Source organism: Rousettus aegyptiacus, unplaced genomic scaffold (genome assembly GCF_014176215.1).
Source record: "Rousettus aegyptiacus isolate mRouAeg1 unplaced genomic scaffold, mRouAeg1.p scaffold_m13_p_4, whole genome shotgun sequence".
Classification (NCBI taxonomy): domain Eukaryota; kingdom Metazoa; phylum Chordata; class Mammalia; order Chiroptera; family Pteropodidae; genus Rousettus; species Rousettus aegyptiacus.
Window position 1 is genome coordinate 60,096,422 of NW_023416307.1, and position 15,655 is coordinate 60,112,076.

Below are 15,655 nucleotides of genomic sequence, written 5' to 3' on the forward strand. Positions count from 1 at the left end.
AAAGCTAACTGGCAAAATTTTAAGAATTTTTTGAGTCAGTTATTAAATCTTTTGGTGTAGCTTAAAACGGGCAATGGTGAGAGTATTTATACCATGGAAGTTACCAAATGGTACAAACGAGAGTTGTTTTCACCTAGAGCCGGTTGTTAGCCATTTAGCAGCACACCACTGAGTGTATGGGATAGTCAGGCTCTTTTACATCAAAGGACATTATGTAAATGGAAGCCTGGGTCCAACTGCATGTCTGGACAGGAGGAAGTGGGTCAGACCTTTCCTTCCCAACCTTCAACAGCTGTTCAGCCACAACAGCTACCTGACTCAGAGCTCGGTCTCTCTCCAAGGTCCCTCAGGGCTTGCAACTAAGGGCCTGGCCCTGGTAGGCATATTTGACTTGAAGCCACAGCTCACTGCCCCAGTAGAGTCTGAAGTCCTGAAGAGAGTGAGAGGCCTGGAGAAATGCCAGGTGCTACTTTCCCTGCTCCTTCATTGCCAAGTTATGGGTTCAAAGGAAGATTTGCAATATACGTGCATCAGGAGAAGGGTACTGGGTTGTTATGGGCCTTCCTTAGCATTGGTCATAGACTCTTAATATGACCTTATTAAATAAGGGCCTCGATTTCTCCCTTTTGAGAAAGAAGCCATCTCTGTCACATATCATGGTGCCAAGGTCAAGTCTTGCAAATCTGCCTCCATTTCAACCCTCAGAGCTGACTCTCAAAATGCTCTTTGGGAATACAAATGTGAATACATGAACTTAGGCCAGACACATAAGAGGCAGATGATTCAGACAGGGTCGGCACATACAAGAGGAGCAGCAGGAAGCACTTTCCCAGCCCCTCCAACCCAGGGCCTGCTCTTCCCTTCTTCAGCCCCAAGACTTGACGTGCACAGAGGGGCTAAGAAGGCTCCTGCTCTGAATCTGACTTCCAGGTTTCCTAGACATAGAAAACAAAGAAAAATTGAGCATACATAGACCCAGCTTTACATGTCAAACCTCTTGAGCTTGGCTAAGATTAGAATTATTCTCTTATGGGGAAGGAAGCCTTCAAGATCCATGAAGCAATCAATCAATAGCTTCTTACTACTTGCTTTGTACAAGGACCTATGGGGAATACCAAGGCTATAAGATAATTTGAGCTATCAAGTAACTTAAATCATATGGGGACTATCTCTCTCCAGACATGAGGTGAGTTCAATAATGAGGCGAGACAACCGCATGCAGAAGAGCAAGGTGATTGATTGGCATAAGAATATTACGTATTCAGAGTCAGAGTTCTCTATAAGATGAAGGACTAGGAAGGTTGCCAGAGAGCTGATCTGGGATTAAGGGAGGGCAAGAATGAGCTACCCAGGGGAAAAAAAGGGATAACGAATTGAGCAAAGACACCAGTCTCTTCTGCTGTTGTGGAACAAATTATCACAAGTGTAGTGGCTTAAATTTAACCCATTTTTTATCTCACAGTTTCTGTAGATGAGAAGTCTGTGCACACTGCAGGTAGGTTCTCTGCTCAGAGTCTCAAAAGGCTGAAATCAAAAGGTGTAGGCAGGATTTTGTTCTCATGTGGAACTCGAGGTCCTCTTTAAAACTCATTCAGGAATAGAATTCAGTTATTTACAGTTGTAGGTTTGAGGTCCTCATTTCCTTGGCGATTGTCAACTAGGGGCTATTCTCAGCTCCTCTAGGCCTTTTGTTATTTCCTTTCAAATGGCCTTTTCCAAAGCATGACATTTCTTCTTCATGGCTTGCAGGGTAACTTCTTATGCTTTGAATCTCTCTGAATTAAGGAAGGGCCCAGTCTTTTTTAAAGACTTACCTGGTTAGGTCAGGCACATTGAAGATAATCAGTCTCTTGATTAGTAATCTAATCACAGGAACAATATCAAATCATACTCACATGTTCAGTCTACATTCAGTAGGAAGGGATTCTGCAGGGACATCATAATGGGTAAGTTTACAGGATTTGCTGTCCTTCTGGTTCTTCTCCTACTTTACCCCATGGTTGGGTTCCTCTTACCCCTTTCATTTCCCTGCCCAGTCTATTTTGGTTTGCCGCTTCTTTATAGCCACCATTATTCTCAAACATGTCACCCAGCTTATTTCTTTCATGAAACTCTTCAGTTTACATTAACATTTTTTTGGTTCATCCACTCCACCCCACTCCAACTTACATAAAGACAGGGACCATTGTGCATCTCTATATTTCCAGAATAGGACCTGGCATATAACAGGGACTCAATAAATATTGAATGATGAAAGGGTAAATGAAGGAATGAGAAAATTATATAGAAGGGCCAAAGGAGGGTCAAAAGGCCAGAGTATTGAGTGTGGATGTCTTGAAGAAAGGCAAGAAATAGAAACAGATTAAGGGATGTGGGGAGACAGGAAAATCCAAATCAGATAACTTTGCATTTCAAATGATTATGGAACAATTGTCCAGGTAATAAGTCCAACAAACAGCTGGAAATGTGTAAAAGAGTTGCCATAGAAAAGACAACGATGCCCAACATGTAAAAACTTGTGCTGTAGTCTGAAGGTTTGTGTCCCCCAAAATTCACACATTGAAATCCTAACCCCCAGAGCGACAGTACTAGAAGGTGGGACCTTTGAGTTGTGATTAGGTCATGAGGATGGAGACCTCATATAAGAGATCTGTGCCTTTATAACCCCACCGAGCTCCCTTGCCTCTTCCACTATGTGAGGACACAATGAGAAGACAGCAGTCCATGAACCAGAAAATGGGTCCTCACCAGACACTTAAATTTGCCAGTGCCTTGATCTTGGACATGCTAGCCTTCTGAACTCTAAAAAATAAATCTTTGTTGTTTAAGCCACCCAGTCTATTTTCAAAACCTCTGCTATTTAGAATAGTTGTCACTAGGAGAATTAGAATTTATTTTAGGATACAAGCGGGGTAAACATTCACTTTGGGTACATTATCTGAAGTCCTACTATTATCTGAAGAACTGTGGGAGAAAGTAAAGGCACACTTCAGCACCCAAAGTCTTTAGGGTTCAGAGCAGTGAATACAGTGCTCAAATATGCTGGGCCATCAGTCAGCACTGGTAAAGAAGCTTTCCGGCAACCCAGTGCTGCCATGCTAACTTTGTTTTATTCTTTCTCTCTTTTTCTGTTCACCCTCCCCTTAATGAGTTCTGCATCTATCTTATCTCAACCTTTCTACTATTTTCACTTTTTCTCTCTCCAACAAAATTACTTTTCTCTTGCCACATTTACCATCCTGATTATTTCTCTGGTAACCTTCGACTTGTCTTTTGAACCGTTCCCCCATCCTTTCTCATTATATCTACCCTCTCTCCCCTTCCTTTGAAAGGTACACTGCAGTGGTCATGCCAGTTCACTACCAACACGGCACGGGACAGAGCTCCTGCCGGCGTGTGGCCCTCATGATTACGGTAGTCTGGGTGCTGGCCTTTGCCGTGTCCTGCCCTCTCCTCTTTGGCTTCAACACCACAGGTAACAGTAACGACCCCACTACAGCACTCATGTGATTCACAGCACACAGGAGTGTCTGTGAATTGTGCTCAGCCCTGAAATTTCTGATGCCTAGTCAGTGTGTTTTGTAATCAAATGAACATGCTGTAGACTGCAAAGCTTTGACCTTTGTTGATTATAATAAAATATAAAGCAAGCTTCATCAATTATTGGCACAGGGATAAAGTTCTGCCCCCAAATAATGAAAAGTCTGGCTTATCCCTATTTTCAAAGAAATGTCAACATATTCATTTGAAGAAATGTGCCAGTTTAAAAACTAAGCCATATTAATAATCCAAGTGAGATTTGCTAATGAAAAGATGACAATTCATAATGGACTTACAATGCTAAATAACATGTAAAAGCCCTCAAGTAGGATATATATTTCTAACTTTTGCTCAGTAAGAATCATTTCTAGCATTTGAGAACTACTATAGATTCCTAAATTATTAGTGGGTGTATTTCTTATATGTTAATATATATAAATTCTGGCCATGATGACTGGCACATGGTACATCTTCTATTGGATGGATGGATAGATGGACAGATGGATGGATGGATGGATAGATGGATGGATGGATGGATAGACAGAAGGATGGATGGATACATGGATGGATGGATGAACAATGTGTATAATTGAGATGTTTAGGATTTTAGACATAAGACATCAATCCAAATTTATATGTTATATAGATCAGTGCCTTCTGTATCTGTTCCATGTCCATCTTCTAGCCTCAGGAATTTTATGTGTTGAATGAAAATTATTATCACATATAGTAAACTTATGGGTATTAATGATAAACACTGAGTGTTTGCTGAGAGAGAACTGATTAACTCTCATTCTAGAGTTCATTTGGATTCCTTATTTTGTCCATTTGGATTGTTTTGTTCAATTTCTACTTATGTTCAAGGTATGACTTTCTCATATATGTGTACAAGTGACATGTGTGACTGTGAGTTCATGTGTATACAGATAGCATATGTAACACATTACATATAAATACAAGCAAATCTTAACTTATAAATAGTCTTCAAAGAGTCATTTGCTGGACAACAATTTAGGAGTCAAAACACATTTAGAAAAACAGACAGAGACTCTAGAGTCAGAACAACCTAATTCAGATTCTTATTAGACTACTTACCAACTGTGTCTCCTTGAACAAGTTACTTAACTTTTCTGAGTTAAGTTTCCTTATTGATAAATTTGGGATAATAATATAGTGAAGCATAAACTTGAGCAAATTCAAATATATAGCCTCAGTCTATGTATTTAGTTAGGAAGTTTTAAATATTTACTTTTATATATGACTTCCTGTAACTTCATCCCTTAAATTACATATTACATTTGAATTTATTTTAATATATGACATGTTACTGTATATATCATACATCTTTACTTATTATTGTTCAAGGCTGTAATCAAACCACTTGTATCTTTAAATGTAATTCAAGGGGTTTTTTTTCAAAAGCAAATTTCAACTCTATATAGTTTTCACTCTACTCATGACTTTGGAGTCCAACCCTACATATTATATAATTCCACTCTAACTCCTTTGTAGTTTTTTTAGAATTAAGTGAGGATAAAATTGGGATAACATACATAGATGTACCATCTGTTCAAGGTCAGGCTGTTTCTCTGCCACATTAAAGGTTAAGTAGGCAAGTTATCCAACAAATATTTGCCTGGTTATGTCAGGAACTTCATAAAATATGATGTTATTATTATATTTTCATTACTCTTTACCATGAGTTACTTTGCTATTTTCACTAAATGATACTTTATACACACAAATAGGCATCTGCACATGTGTGCACGCACACACGCACACACGTGCGCACACACACACACACACACCCCAAAGCAACATTCCCCAACGTGACTATGAGTCATTCCCCAGACTGACTCTGACACTAAAATACCAGTTCTGATGAGTTAAGTGTGCTTTTCTGGTTAGTCTGAAAACTAAGTCACCTTTTATATCCTTGTTCCTATATGAAAGTGCATTTCTAAGTTGGAATTTGTAGTCTGGGGCCCTCACTACCACTGCTAGATCAAGGCCTTGCTGAACTCCTTGGCAAATCCCCACCAATGTTCGCTAGACTAGATGGTTCCTCTTACTCATTCTTAGATGCTGGTGAGGGCTTGCTTACTCTCACAGACATAGACACACACACACACACAAACACACACACACACACACACCCTTGTAAGTGTTAAAACAGTCTCAAAATCTGATATTAGATGGCGTCCCCAGTTAATGTCAACATCTAAAGGGAGGAAGAATGATGAGTTAACTGTATGGTTGTTGCCACCAGTAAGATCATTTTCATTCCAGAAACAAAACTTCTCTCTCTCTCTCTCTCTCTCTCTCTCTCTCTCTCTCTCTCTCTCTCTCTCTCTCTCTCTCGTACACACACACACACACACACACCTTTAAGTTTACTAATAAGTTTATTGTAAACCCTCCACTTGTTCGTATACTGTGCCAAAATGTCAGGTCCATCACAAGAGCCTAGTAAATATTACCTAACATTATTTTTGTTATTACTGTTATGTATTAGGAAAGGTTTGTGTGCTTTAAAAATTAACTATGCACCTGGTCCAAGGAAAACCTAAACAGTGGTAGTCTTGCTGGTGGTCACAAAGGAAATGAGCTGTCCCATTGGAGAAATCAGTTCAGGGAATTAGTTAGCAGAACTCAGGGCAGGGAAGCCCAGAGTCCTTCTCTGTCTCAGTCTGACCTTCACAGTACAGTGTCATTATCTTGATAGATGTATGTTCCTCCAGTACCTCTTCCATCTATAAGGAAGTTCCCAAGTTCATTCAAAAGCCCAATATAAATGACTTCTCTCAGCCAATTTTTTTCTACTCCCTCTGTGGAATGCAGAGGAAAAGGGGCAGGATACTGCCAATAACACCTGATATTGGAAGTAAATAAACTTTCACTAATAACTACAACACAAAAGAACTTTCTGGCAGAGTACTTCTTTTCATAAAATGGGCTTGCACATAGTATTGTGAATTGTCAGAGAACTTAAGGTAGGGAAAAGTTAATTTTCACATTCTTCCAACTTGGAGCTGCTCTTATTATCTGAGGAAAGGTGAACTTGAATTTCTGAATGCGCACATAAGGCAGGATCTTGGGTCTCAGAGAGTTCCAAGGCTGTAGGGCCCGGCTGACCAATGTCGTCCCGGCTCTGAGCAGGGGCCCAGCAATCTGGCCAAAGATCACACCATCGATAGCCCCTAATGGTCATGGAACATGGAGTGCTGGTGCTAGAGGAAACCCTAAAGATACTTGAATGTATAGCCCAGTACTTTCATTTCACAGATAATAAAAATAATATTTAAGTTCCTGCTCAATCAGGTAGCTATTGTGTTATTAAAAAATTCTAGAGTGAATAAGCAATAGCTGGTGACAAGGCCTTAAGAAATAGTCGAGGGAGGAAAACCTTAAAGCTAAGAAATCCTATCAGCTGGCTTAATTTTCCTTTGAGACAAGGAAATGAAGAAGTACTATTTATTTGATTTTAGCCACAGAACACCTCACCTGGCTTTCAGAGCACTGGAGCCAGGCAGGGTGAGTGGGGAGGAGATGGACTGAGAAGTATTCAGTTAAAAAACAGGCTCATCCTAAAATCAGATTCATCAGGATCTCCTGTCTTTGCAAACAAGTTGAGGACAAATCCTTCAATGAGCTTGAAGTCCATGACTCTCAGGTGAGCCAGCCTCTGGCCTTGCTTTTCACATCACCGTGGGACTCAAATTCCCAGACTAGCCCACAAAAGGCTCTTAGACACTAAGAGCTACCGAGTATTTTTATCACCCAGCACAGTGCCTTGAACACAGTTGGTGCTCCATAAAATTGTGCTGAATGAGTTAGTGGATGAGTCTTCATCATCATTTCCTCCTTAAATGTTGAGATTAATTGAGATAAACATCTCAGTCTCAGAGAATGAGGAGTGACCCCTGGCTTTTCCCATTATCCTCTAGCCAGTGACTGTTTATTTGCTTATGTAAAATGCTCCACTTGGCTCGTTTATTTATCATTCATTTATTTATTCAATAACTATTGTGCTCAATTAAATAATAAAGACAAGGCACCTCATCTTGAAGAAGCTTCAGCTCCTGGGAGGCCTCACTGCCCTCGCCTCCTTGAGATTCAGCAGAGAGAAGCTTCTGTAATTGCTAGTGTGTAGTGAGTGCTTCTTACTGCTCTGTACACAGGACACACACACACCAGCTCAAACACGAGGCTACATCTTCTGAGATCAGATTTTGGATTTGAGAATCTCCAACTCTTTATGAAGGTTGGCCAGGTGTACTAACAGCTGTTGCATGACAGTACTGAACAAAGCACAAATATGCGATGTCCCAGTGGCAGAAGGAGGCAGAGAGTCAGAACCACAGAAAGAACATTGGTTTGGGGGTCAGAGTGTCTGGATAACCTTCTTTCTGCCCCGTTCAGGCTGTGTGATGTTGGCCACTTGCTGAACCTCTCTAAGCCTTGCTTAGTCTGCTCATCTGAGAATAGAGTCGGTAATGGCACCTGCGCCACATAATGTTGCCATAATGATTAGGTAATATAATGGCATAGCATCTGGAAGATAGTCGGCTTCCCTTTTCTCTTCCAAGAGGGGCAAATTCCAGGCCCTCTCCTGGGCGTTGGAGAAATCTCAACATCTGCTAGCAAAGAAGGCAAAACCACAAGGCCCTCCTAAGGAGGAGTAGCAAGACATTTCAGGACATAAAGCAGAGACAAGGACTCTGCTCAATTCACATTGTCCAGAGTAACAATATATTTGCTGACCCTCTTCCTATCTTACCTCCGATGGGTGCTGGAATTCCCTGAAAAATCAAATATCTATCTCATATGCCACCACAAAGCCTGCCCTATATCCTGGATTCAAAATTCAAGAACTGACATTCTCAGCAAGGAAGCTTCCTCCATTCAGTGCACTCAATAATCCTTACAGGGTGCCACTCCAGCGGGCCTCTTCCTGGGGGCTGCATCCCTCCAGCGAGCCTCTGGCCTGTTGATTGGTAGCGCTCCTCTCAGCGGTCCAGGCTGCATTCCTCTGTGACACATAGCACAGCATATGGAAGGGCTCATCTTTCTCTCTAGACTGTGAACTCTTTCAAGGGTGGATGCTGTGTCATACCTCTTTGCAGTCCCAGTATAGAGCAGTGTCTGGCATGTAATCATTCGGAAGTTTTCTTTTTAAGTGAACTGTGAGCGACACAAAGATGAATTAGGCCTCCTATCCTCAGCAAGGTAAAAACACGGGTATCTGAGACTACATCCCCGCCAACCCTCACTACTTGACAATCAGGACATGTGTGCTAACTACAGAAAAGAAGCTGAAGTAAAGGGCTGTGGGGCACAAAGGAACTAAGAGTTGCTTCTGACTGAGACATTCAAGCAAGCCGCCATGGATGAGGCAGCATGTGAACTGGGATGAGATGAGGGGATAGATGGGACTGGGGACCCCTGCTTCTCAAAGCTCCATGTAGATTAGACAGTGGAGACACCACATGTGATTTGGGGCCCTGTTTTGTGCTCCCCACTGAGGTCTCATACTTGGCAAACTGCTTTGCTTTCTCCTTTTCTCACACTCTCAGGAGACCCCAGCGTCTGCTCCATCTCCAACCCTGATTTTGTCATCTACTCTTCAGTGGTGTCCTTCTACGTGCCCTTTGGAGTGACTGTCCTCGTCTACGCCAGGATCTATGTGGTGTTGAGACAGAGGAGACGGAAACGGATCCTCACTCGACAGAACAGTCAATGCATCAGTGTCAGGCCCGGCTTCCCCCAACAAGTAAGCATAGGAGGGGCAGAGGGACGACAGCGCCCAACCTCATAGAGTCCCCGCCTGTGTCCAGCAGTGCATGCTTTCGCCTGTACTGCCACATGGGAGATATACATTTGACACCCACCTTCTAATCTCCTGGAATTGGCTTTGCTTTAAAGGTAGGAAATACGATCCAAAAAGTGCATTGACAGTCTTCAAGTAAGAGCACATCTTACTTGACAAGATGATAGGATAGTTTCTGGGCTTGTTCTGTTTCCCTTCAAAGTCTTTCATTGGCCCCAAATGGTCAGCAGTTCAGATGTCACATGGTTTAAAGTTTTAGTGTGGTAGTTCTATCGTGCACTGCTGGTAGGTTCCCAAGACTGACTTTTTGGCCTGAATACTTATTCCAAGAATCATTGGGGTTCATCGAAATCTCTTTTCCTTACTAGGTCTGTCCCTATATCAAGGTGTTGATGAGCTGATAGAATGGGATGCTGATGATGCATTTATTGGGTCTTTTTATTTTTTTAATTACAGTTTACATTCAATATTATATTAGTTTGGGGTCTTATTAGACTCTGAAAAGGGAGGCTTTTGCCTCAGCATAGACAGTCCAATTTCTTGGGCTTTAGCTTCTGTTTATCCAGGTGCCCAGTGTCACAATATTTTACCCATAATGTACTTGAAGCATGAATGCATGACTACTAATTATTAGAAATCTTCTAGGGAGGGGACAGCAGAAATATTATACAACTTCTGGTTTCATGGAGCTTATAATCTAGACAAGTAAACAAAGCACATCTCCACCCAAAGTTAATGAACAGCCCTAAACTGAATAGGATGTTTGCCAAATGTGAGATGAAGACAACTGAGCACACAAATATTAAATACCTTCGAGGTTATGAGAAGAGAGACAATATATGCTCAGGAAAGGGCTTTGTAGACAAAGTAAAAAATGAATTTGATCTTTCAGACGGGTCTCATTTGGATGTCTAGATCACCCTGAATGAGACTCTCAAAGTTGAAGTCCAAAGGCTTGTGTAAAACAAGAATATTGGTCCTTGTGAAACAGGAAGTCAAGATCCAAGGCTGAGGATATGAACATATTGTATTCAAAGCATTGTCATCTATAGCTCAACTGTGTAGAGCTTAACCCACAATTTTTTTTTCTCTAACCCACCCTAGTCTTCCTGTCTTCGGCTGCACCCCATTCGGCAGTTTTCAATAAGAGCCAGATTTCCATCAGATGCCACAGGGAAAATGGTAAGTGAGCCATGTCTTTAATGATAAGGAAAGAATAAGAGACCTTTCTCAAGATGCTAGCTTTACTTGATTCCACTTCCATCCCAAAATGGAATTTAACCTCAATCCCATACTTGTATCTCTCATATAGAACAGATCTGAGATCCTGCCTGATTTGAGTTTCAGAATAGGAATCGTCAAATGATATTCAGGAAGCATGTCACTATATATATATATGGAAAGATCTTAATGACTGTAGCTAAAGACTCTTGGATTTGGTGTGAGGATGCAATCCAGAGCCACCTGCATTAGAAGAAACAGGGCATTAATGAAACATACATGGGTAGAGCCAAGAAAAGCAGAGAAGGGTGGCTAATGTGAGATTTTCAAGTGCTCTATCTGCCACTGAATATGGGAAAAAACAAGACAATTTCTTGTTCGCCCTGATCTTTGTTCTTTCAATTCGAACTAGCCCTGCTTCCAAGCAAGCAGAGTACAGAATGGAGCCTGAAGATGTTAAATGTAAGACCAGTATTTCTCTCCCTGAACTCCACAGCCAAGTTTTAAAGCTTCGAAAACCCATAATGATGAAGTCTGAGCCTTGTCCAATCTCTGTATAGTTAATTAACTACTTTTTAAACAAGTCTGGTGTAGCAGAGACTTGCTATAAAAGATAAATCCATATAGAGTGTGTGTGGAGGGGGGGCGTTGGGGGGTTAAAGTTGGCTATAGCAGATCTAAGATCTGAGGAGGGTGTAAGTCCAAAAGGAAAAAAACCTGGTGACTACTAAAGAGATATTAGAGAACCAAGGGACTGGTATTGCCAGGAGTGTGAAGAAACAGGTTCTGTCCTGCCATCTGGGAATACAAGGCTCTGCCAGCCACATCCAAAGAAATCCAGTGTTTCCTCATGTCAGTCATGGAGGTAGTAATAAGGATTTGCAGAGTGAAAAATACACTTACCCATATATAATCTTGGACTAATCACTTTCTTTTCTGCATCCACAAGGTGTACTAGATCTGTGTTCTTAAATCTGAGGTTTCATAAGCACTCTCAAGAATTTGTCTCCAGTCCCCTATTCTTAGAAATAATGCTTTATAGGTTAAATACTGTCACTTTCAGAAGATCACTAGATGCCAGCACAATCATAAACATAATCATGCTCAGATAAAACACAATATGCTTATATTAATTAGTAGAAAAACCCATCAAATGAAAGCCAAAATTTAAAAAATATGTATGTTGATACTAGAATCCCTAGGGACACCTCTATAGAGCAGAGCTTAAAAATACTACGCTATAGTAAAGACCCCTTGCATTGATTATTCAACAATGTTTCTGAGTGTGTAGAGTCTACTAGTACAGTATGTCTGGAAGATTGTGATTCCTTGAACTAAAGAGAGAGTAGTAAGTGTTCTTAATTGCTGACACTGGCTAAATTATGTAGAAAAAGGAGTTTACTGGAAGTATAACAAGTGGCCCAGACTTAATGAGAAGGCTGAAGAACAATTTTGCAAGGCTGAACAGTTTCCTTAGGCTGTTCATGCCTAAGGAAGAACCTGGCTAGAAGGCCAGACACTGGACATTGACTGCCACCACTGCTAGATGAATTCTGAAACGTCCCTGTTTCATGAGCTCCAGTTCAAGGTCTTAGTTGAGAATCTCTAAGTGGCTGGGGTTGGTTTATGTGCCTGGTAAGGAGGTGGGGGAGAGTGAATATCTGGCTGTTATGTCTTCAGTAATGAAAGTCAAGGGTTTCTGCCTGCTACTTAAGTTTGACAGTTCTGATTCTTCAAACATGGAAAGAAGAGAAGCTAATGTGAGATTTTCAAGAGCCTTATCTGCCATGTGAGCAAACACACACATCTACCTCAACAGCAGAAATAGCCACATATCTTATCTTTAGTTTTCTACTCTGGGCCTACTCATCCCAAACCCATTTTTCCCAATTTCTTTTCTATTTTACAAATGAGGCTTAGAGGCATTTAATTAACTCGCCCAAGGATACATCTACTAAATAGAAAAGCTGAGATGAAAAACCTGGGTTTTCTTTTATTTTTAAACTTTTTATTGTATAAAATTTCAAAAATAAAAATAGAAAGGGAAATATAACAAATCCTTCAGTAGCCATCAGCCATCTTCAGTTATTATCAACTTATGGCCTATCTTATCTATACTCCTACCCACATTGTTATGAAGCAAATCCCCAAAATCATAGTATTTCAACCAAACATATTTCTGTAAGACTCTCTAAAGGATGTGAACTCTTTTATAAAACACATAATCACAATGCCACATCCAACTAAATATATTAATAATAGCCCTATATTCCTAATATCATTAAATATCCAATGTGCAAATTTTCTCAATTGTTATATAAATTTTTTACAGTTGGTTTATTTGAATCAAAATTCAAATAAGACCCATATTTTGTAACTGGTAAGTTTTGTCGTTGTTGTCATTATAACAACATCTGTTGAAGAAGCTGAGTCATTTGTCTTAAAGAGTTTCCCACATTCCAGATTTTGCTGCTTACATCCCAGTGGTGTGATTTAACTTGTTCCTCTGTATATCAAAGCCATTTTAACTCTAAAAGGACAGGCTATAATCCTATGCTACCCTCCTCCAGGGATCATTACGATTCTCAAATGTTCTCCGTGGTAGGTGCTTCTTAGTGTAAAGTCGGAGCAGATTTCATTTACCTTAACTTTCCATGGTCCCACCACTCTCAGATGCAGTTTTCACACAATGATGGTTTCCTCTTCCTTCTTTGCATTCTCTTTCCCTGTCAGGAACATTCAGAAGATAAACAATATCCCCAGAAATGTCAGGACTCTCTCTTGTCACACCTGCAGCCCCTCTCCCCTAGCCGGGCACACGTGGAGCTGAGGCGTTACTACAGCATCTGCCAAGATACTGCCTTTGGGCCACCAGGCTTCCAAGAAGGGGAAGGAGAGTTGAAAAAGGAGGGGGCAACTCGGAACTCCCTCAGCCCCACCATGGCACCCAAGCTCAGTTTAGAGGTTCGAAAACTCAGCAATGGCAGATTGTCAACATCCCTGAAGCTGGGTCCCTTGCAACCTCGAGGAGTGCCACTTCGGGAGAAGAAGGCAACCCAGATGCTGGCCATTGTGCTCGGTGAGTTTGAGTCAAGTTGAGTTAGATTAAATTGGGTTAGGTCGAGTTTGCTGCAGCTGGCAGAGGGTTAAGGTAACCACATTTGACAAAAGCTGGAAATCTAATGACTGTAACATTTATAAATTGTATAATACAATTGAAAAGGGTTTGTGTATAAATGAATGTTAACTGGTGGAAATCTCAAAACCTAGACTGACATTTATGAACTATGAAATTCAAGCTGTTTTTTCATTGTGTTTGTTGTCTATCATGTGGAGTTATAATGGATAAATCAAATAATAAATAAGAAAATGATTAAAGTGTCTGGCACATATAAGATATTTAATAAATGCTACTTATTCTAAAATAGTAAATGAGAAAACAGGGATGCAAAAAAAAAATCATGTCACATGATAATATCTAGATTATTTTGAATACGGAGCAAAAAAAAAAAGAAAAAAAAAACCTTGAAAATTAATCCACCAAGATGTCAAAAGTGATTATCTTTTGAGTGTTGGGTGGTTATTTTTCTTCTTTCTGATATACTGTATTTACCAAATTTTCATAATAGTTAAAATCAGAGCTAGTTTTTATAGTAGAAAAATATAACACTTATTTAAATAAAGAAAAAAATTGATAAGTCACAGGTACTATGTAGAGTTAGTGAAGTCAATTCATCCTGTTCATTATCCCAGATAAATGTCACCTTCTCATATATTGAGACTTTATGAGAACCCCTATATATACTCTCCTCAACAGAAGGAACTGTGTCAGTTGCGTCTTTAGGGCCTTCTTTCCTATTAACACCTAGGATCATGTCTTGATAGCTAGATATTAAATAAATATTTGATTTTAATTGAGAAGCAGAAAAGACTAGTAAAGAACTACCTAAAGATCAAACTAGAAAATTGATTTAGGAACAAAGGCCTAAGATGAATTAAAGACATTAGCATTTTGATGTTTTCTCATCAAAAAAAAAAAAAAAAAAAAAAGCCAATCACACCTACTTTTTTTAAAAACCTCTTAGGGTTGGTTTAAAAATTAAATGGGGGAAGGGAGGTGAAAAGTAATATTCTGATGAGTGCTTACTGGGAAATTAAAAAAAAAAAAATTAAATGAGTATGTAAAATTTCCAGCATAGTAGCTAGCATATAAAAAACAAATGTGTCATTTCATGTTATAATAAAATGAGTAAGCAATACTCTTACCCAGTTTTTCTCTTCCTTTGTAACCTAGGGACCTTCATTGTCTGCTGGCTGCCCTTCTTTTTGACCCACGTTCTCAATACCCACTGCCCAGCATGTCACGTGTCCCCAGAGCTTTACAGTGCCACAACGTGGCTAGGCTATGTGAACAGTGCCCTCAACCCTGTGATCTATACCACCTTCAATGTCGAGTTCCGCAAAGCCTTCCTCAAGATCCTGTCTTGCTGAAGGAGAGAAGAGAACCTGCCTTTAGTTGCCCACCTTTAGCTGCCAGGCCATTGGGCCAGTGGCCATGGCCTGCTCAGAAAGACTGCCATGTCCTCTGGCATGTAGTAGGAAGAAGACTCCTAGAGCCAGGACAGCCCTGAATGGCAAGTGTAAACAACGGCTTCCTTCAAAACAGAATGTTCTACCTCTCCAGCTAAAATCTGACTTCATCCTGGCAATCTTCAAGGAGTTGGGAGGCCCCTGAGTGATAAGCAATAATTCAGAAAGAAGCTGATAAAACATGCCTCTACACACACACAAAATTGTCATCAGTAGCATGATTCATTACAGTGAAGGAAAAAATGAACAGATCTCATAATTCTCAACTTGCCAGGGGTCCTTGAAATCTTAGCCAATAAACCATCTTGCAGAAGAGCCCATCTCTCTTCCTTCAAACTTCTAATTAACTGTCAAGCTAACCTTGTACTTTTGTGGGCCCACTCCCTTTCGGTCACTGCTTTCATTCATTGTATCCTGAAATATAATAGCAAGGCCAGTACTTCTACCTCTCTGTAGAATCTGATTGGCTACATT

At 40.4% G+C, this 15,655-nt stretch overlaps 1 protein-coding gene across 1 annotated transcript in view; it reads left to right on the forward strand.

The window, feature by feature from the left end:
- Positions 1-15,179, forward strand: part of DRD3 (dopamine receptor D3) — a 36,702-nt gene extending 21,523 nt beyond the window's left edge. The window contains exons 4-7 of the mRNA XM_016150662.2: positions 3,333-3,475; positions 9,117-9,313; positions 13,388-13,670; positions 14,886-15,179. Of these exons, the coding sequence (XP_016006148.1) occupies positions 3,333-3,475; positions 9,117-9,313; positions 13,388-13,670; positions 14,886-15,082 (820 nt within the window). The 3' untranslated portion in view covers positions 15,083-15,179. The remainder of the gene's footprint in view (positions 1-3,332; positions 3,476-9,116; positions 9,314-13,387; positions 13,671-14,885) is intronic.
- Positions 15,180-15,655: the final 476 nt, after the last annotated feature.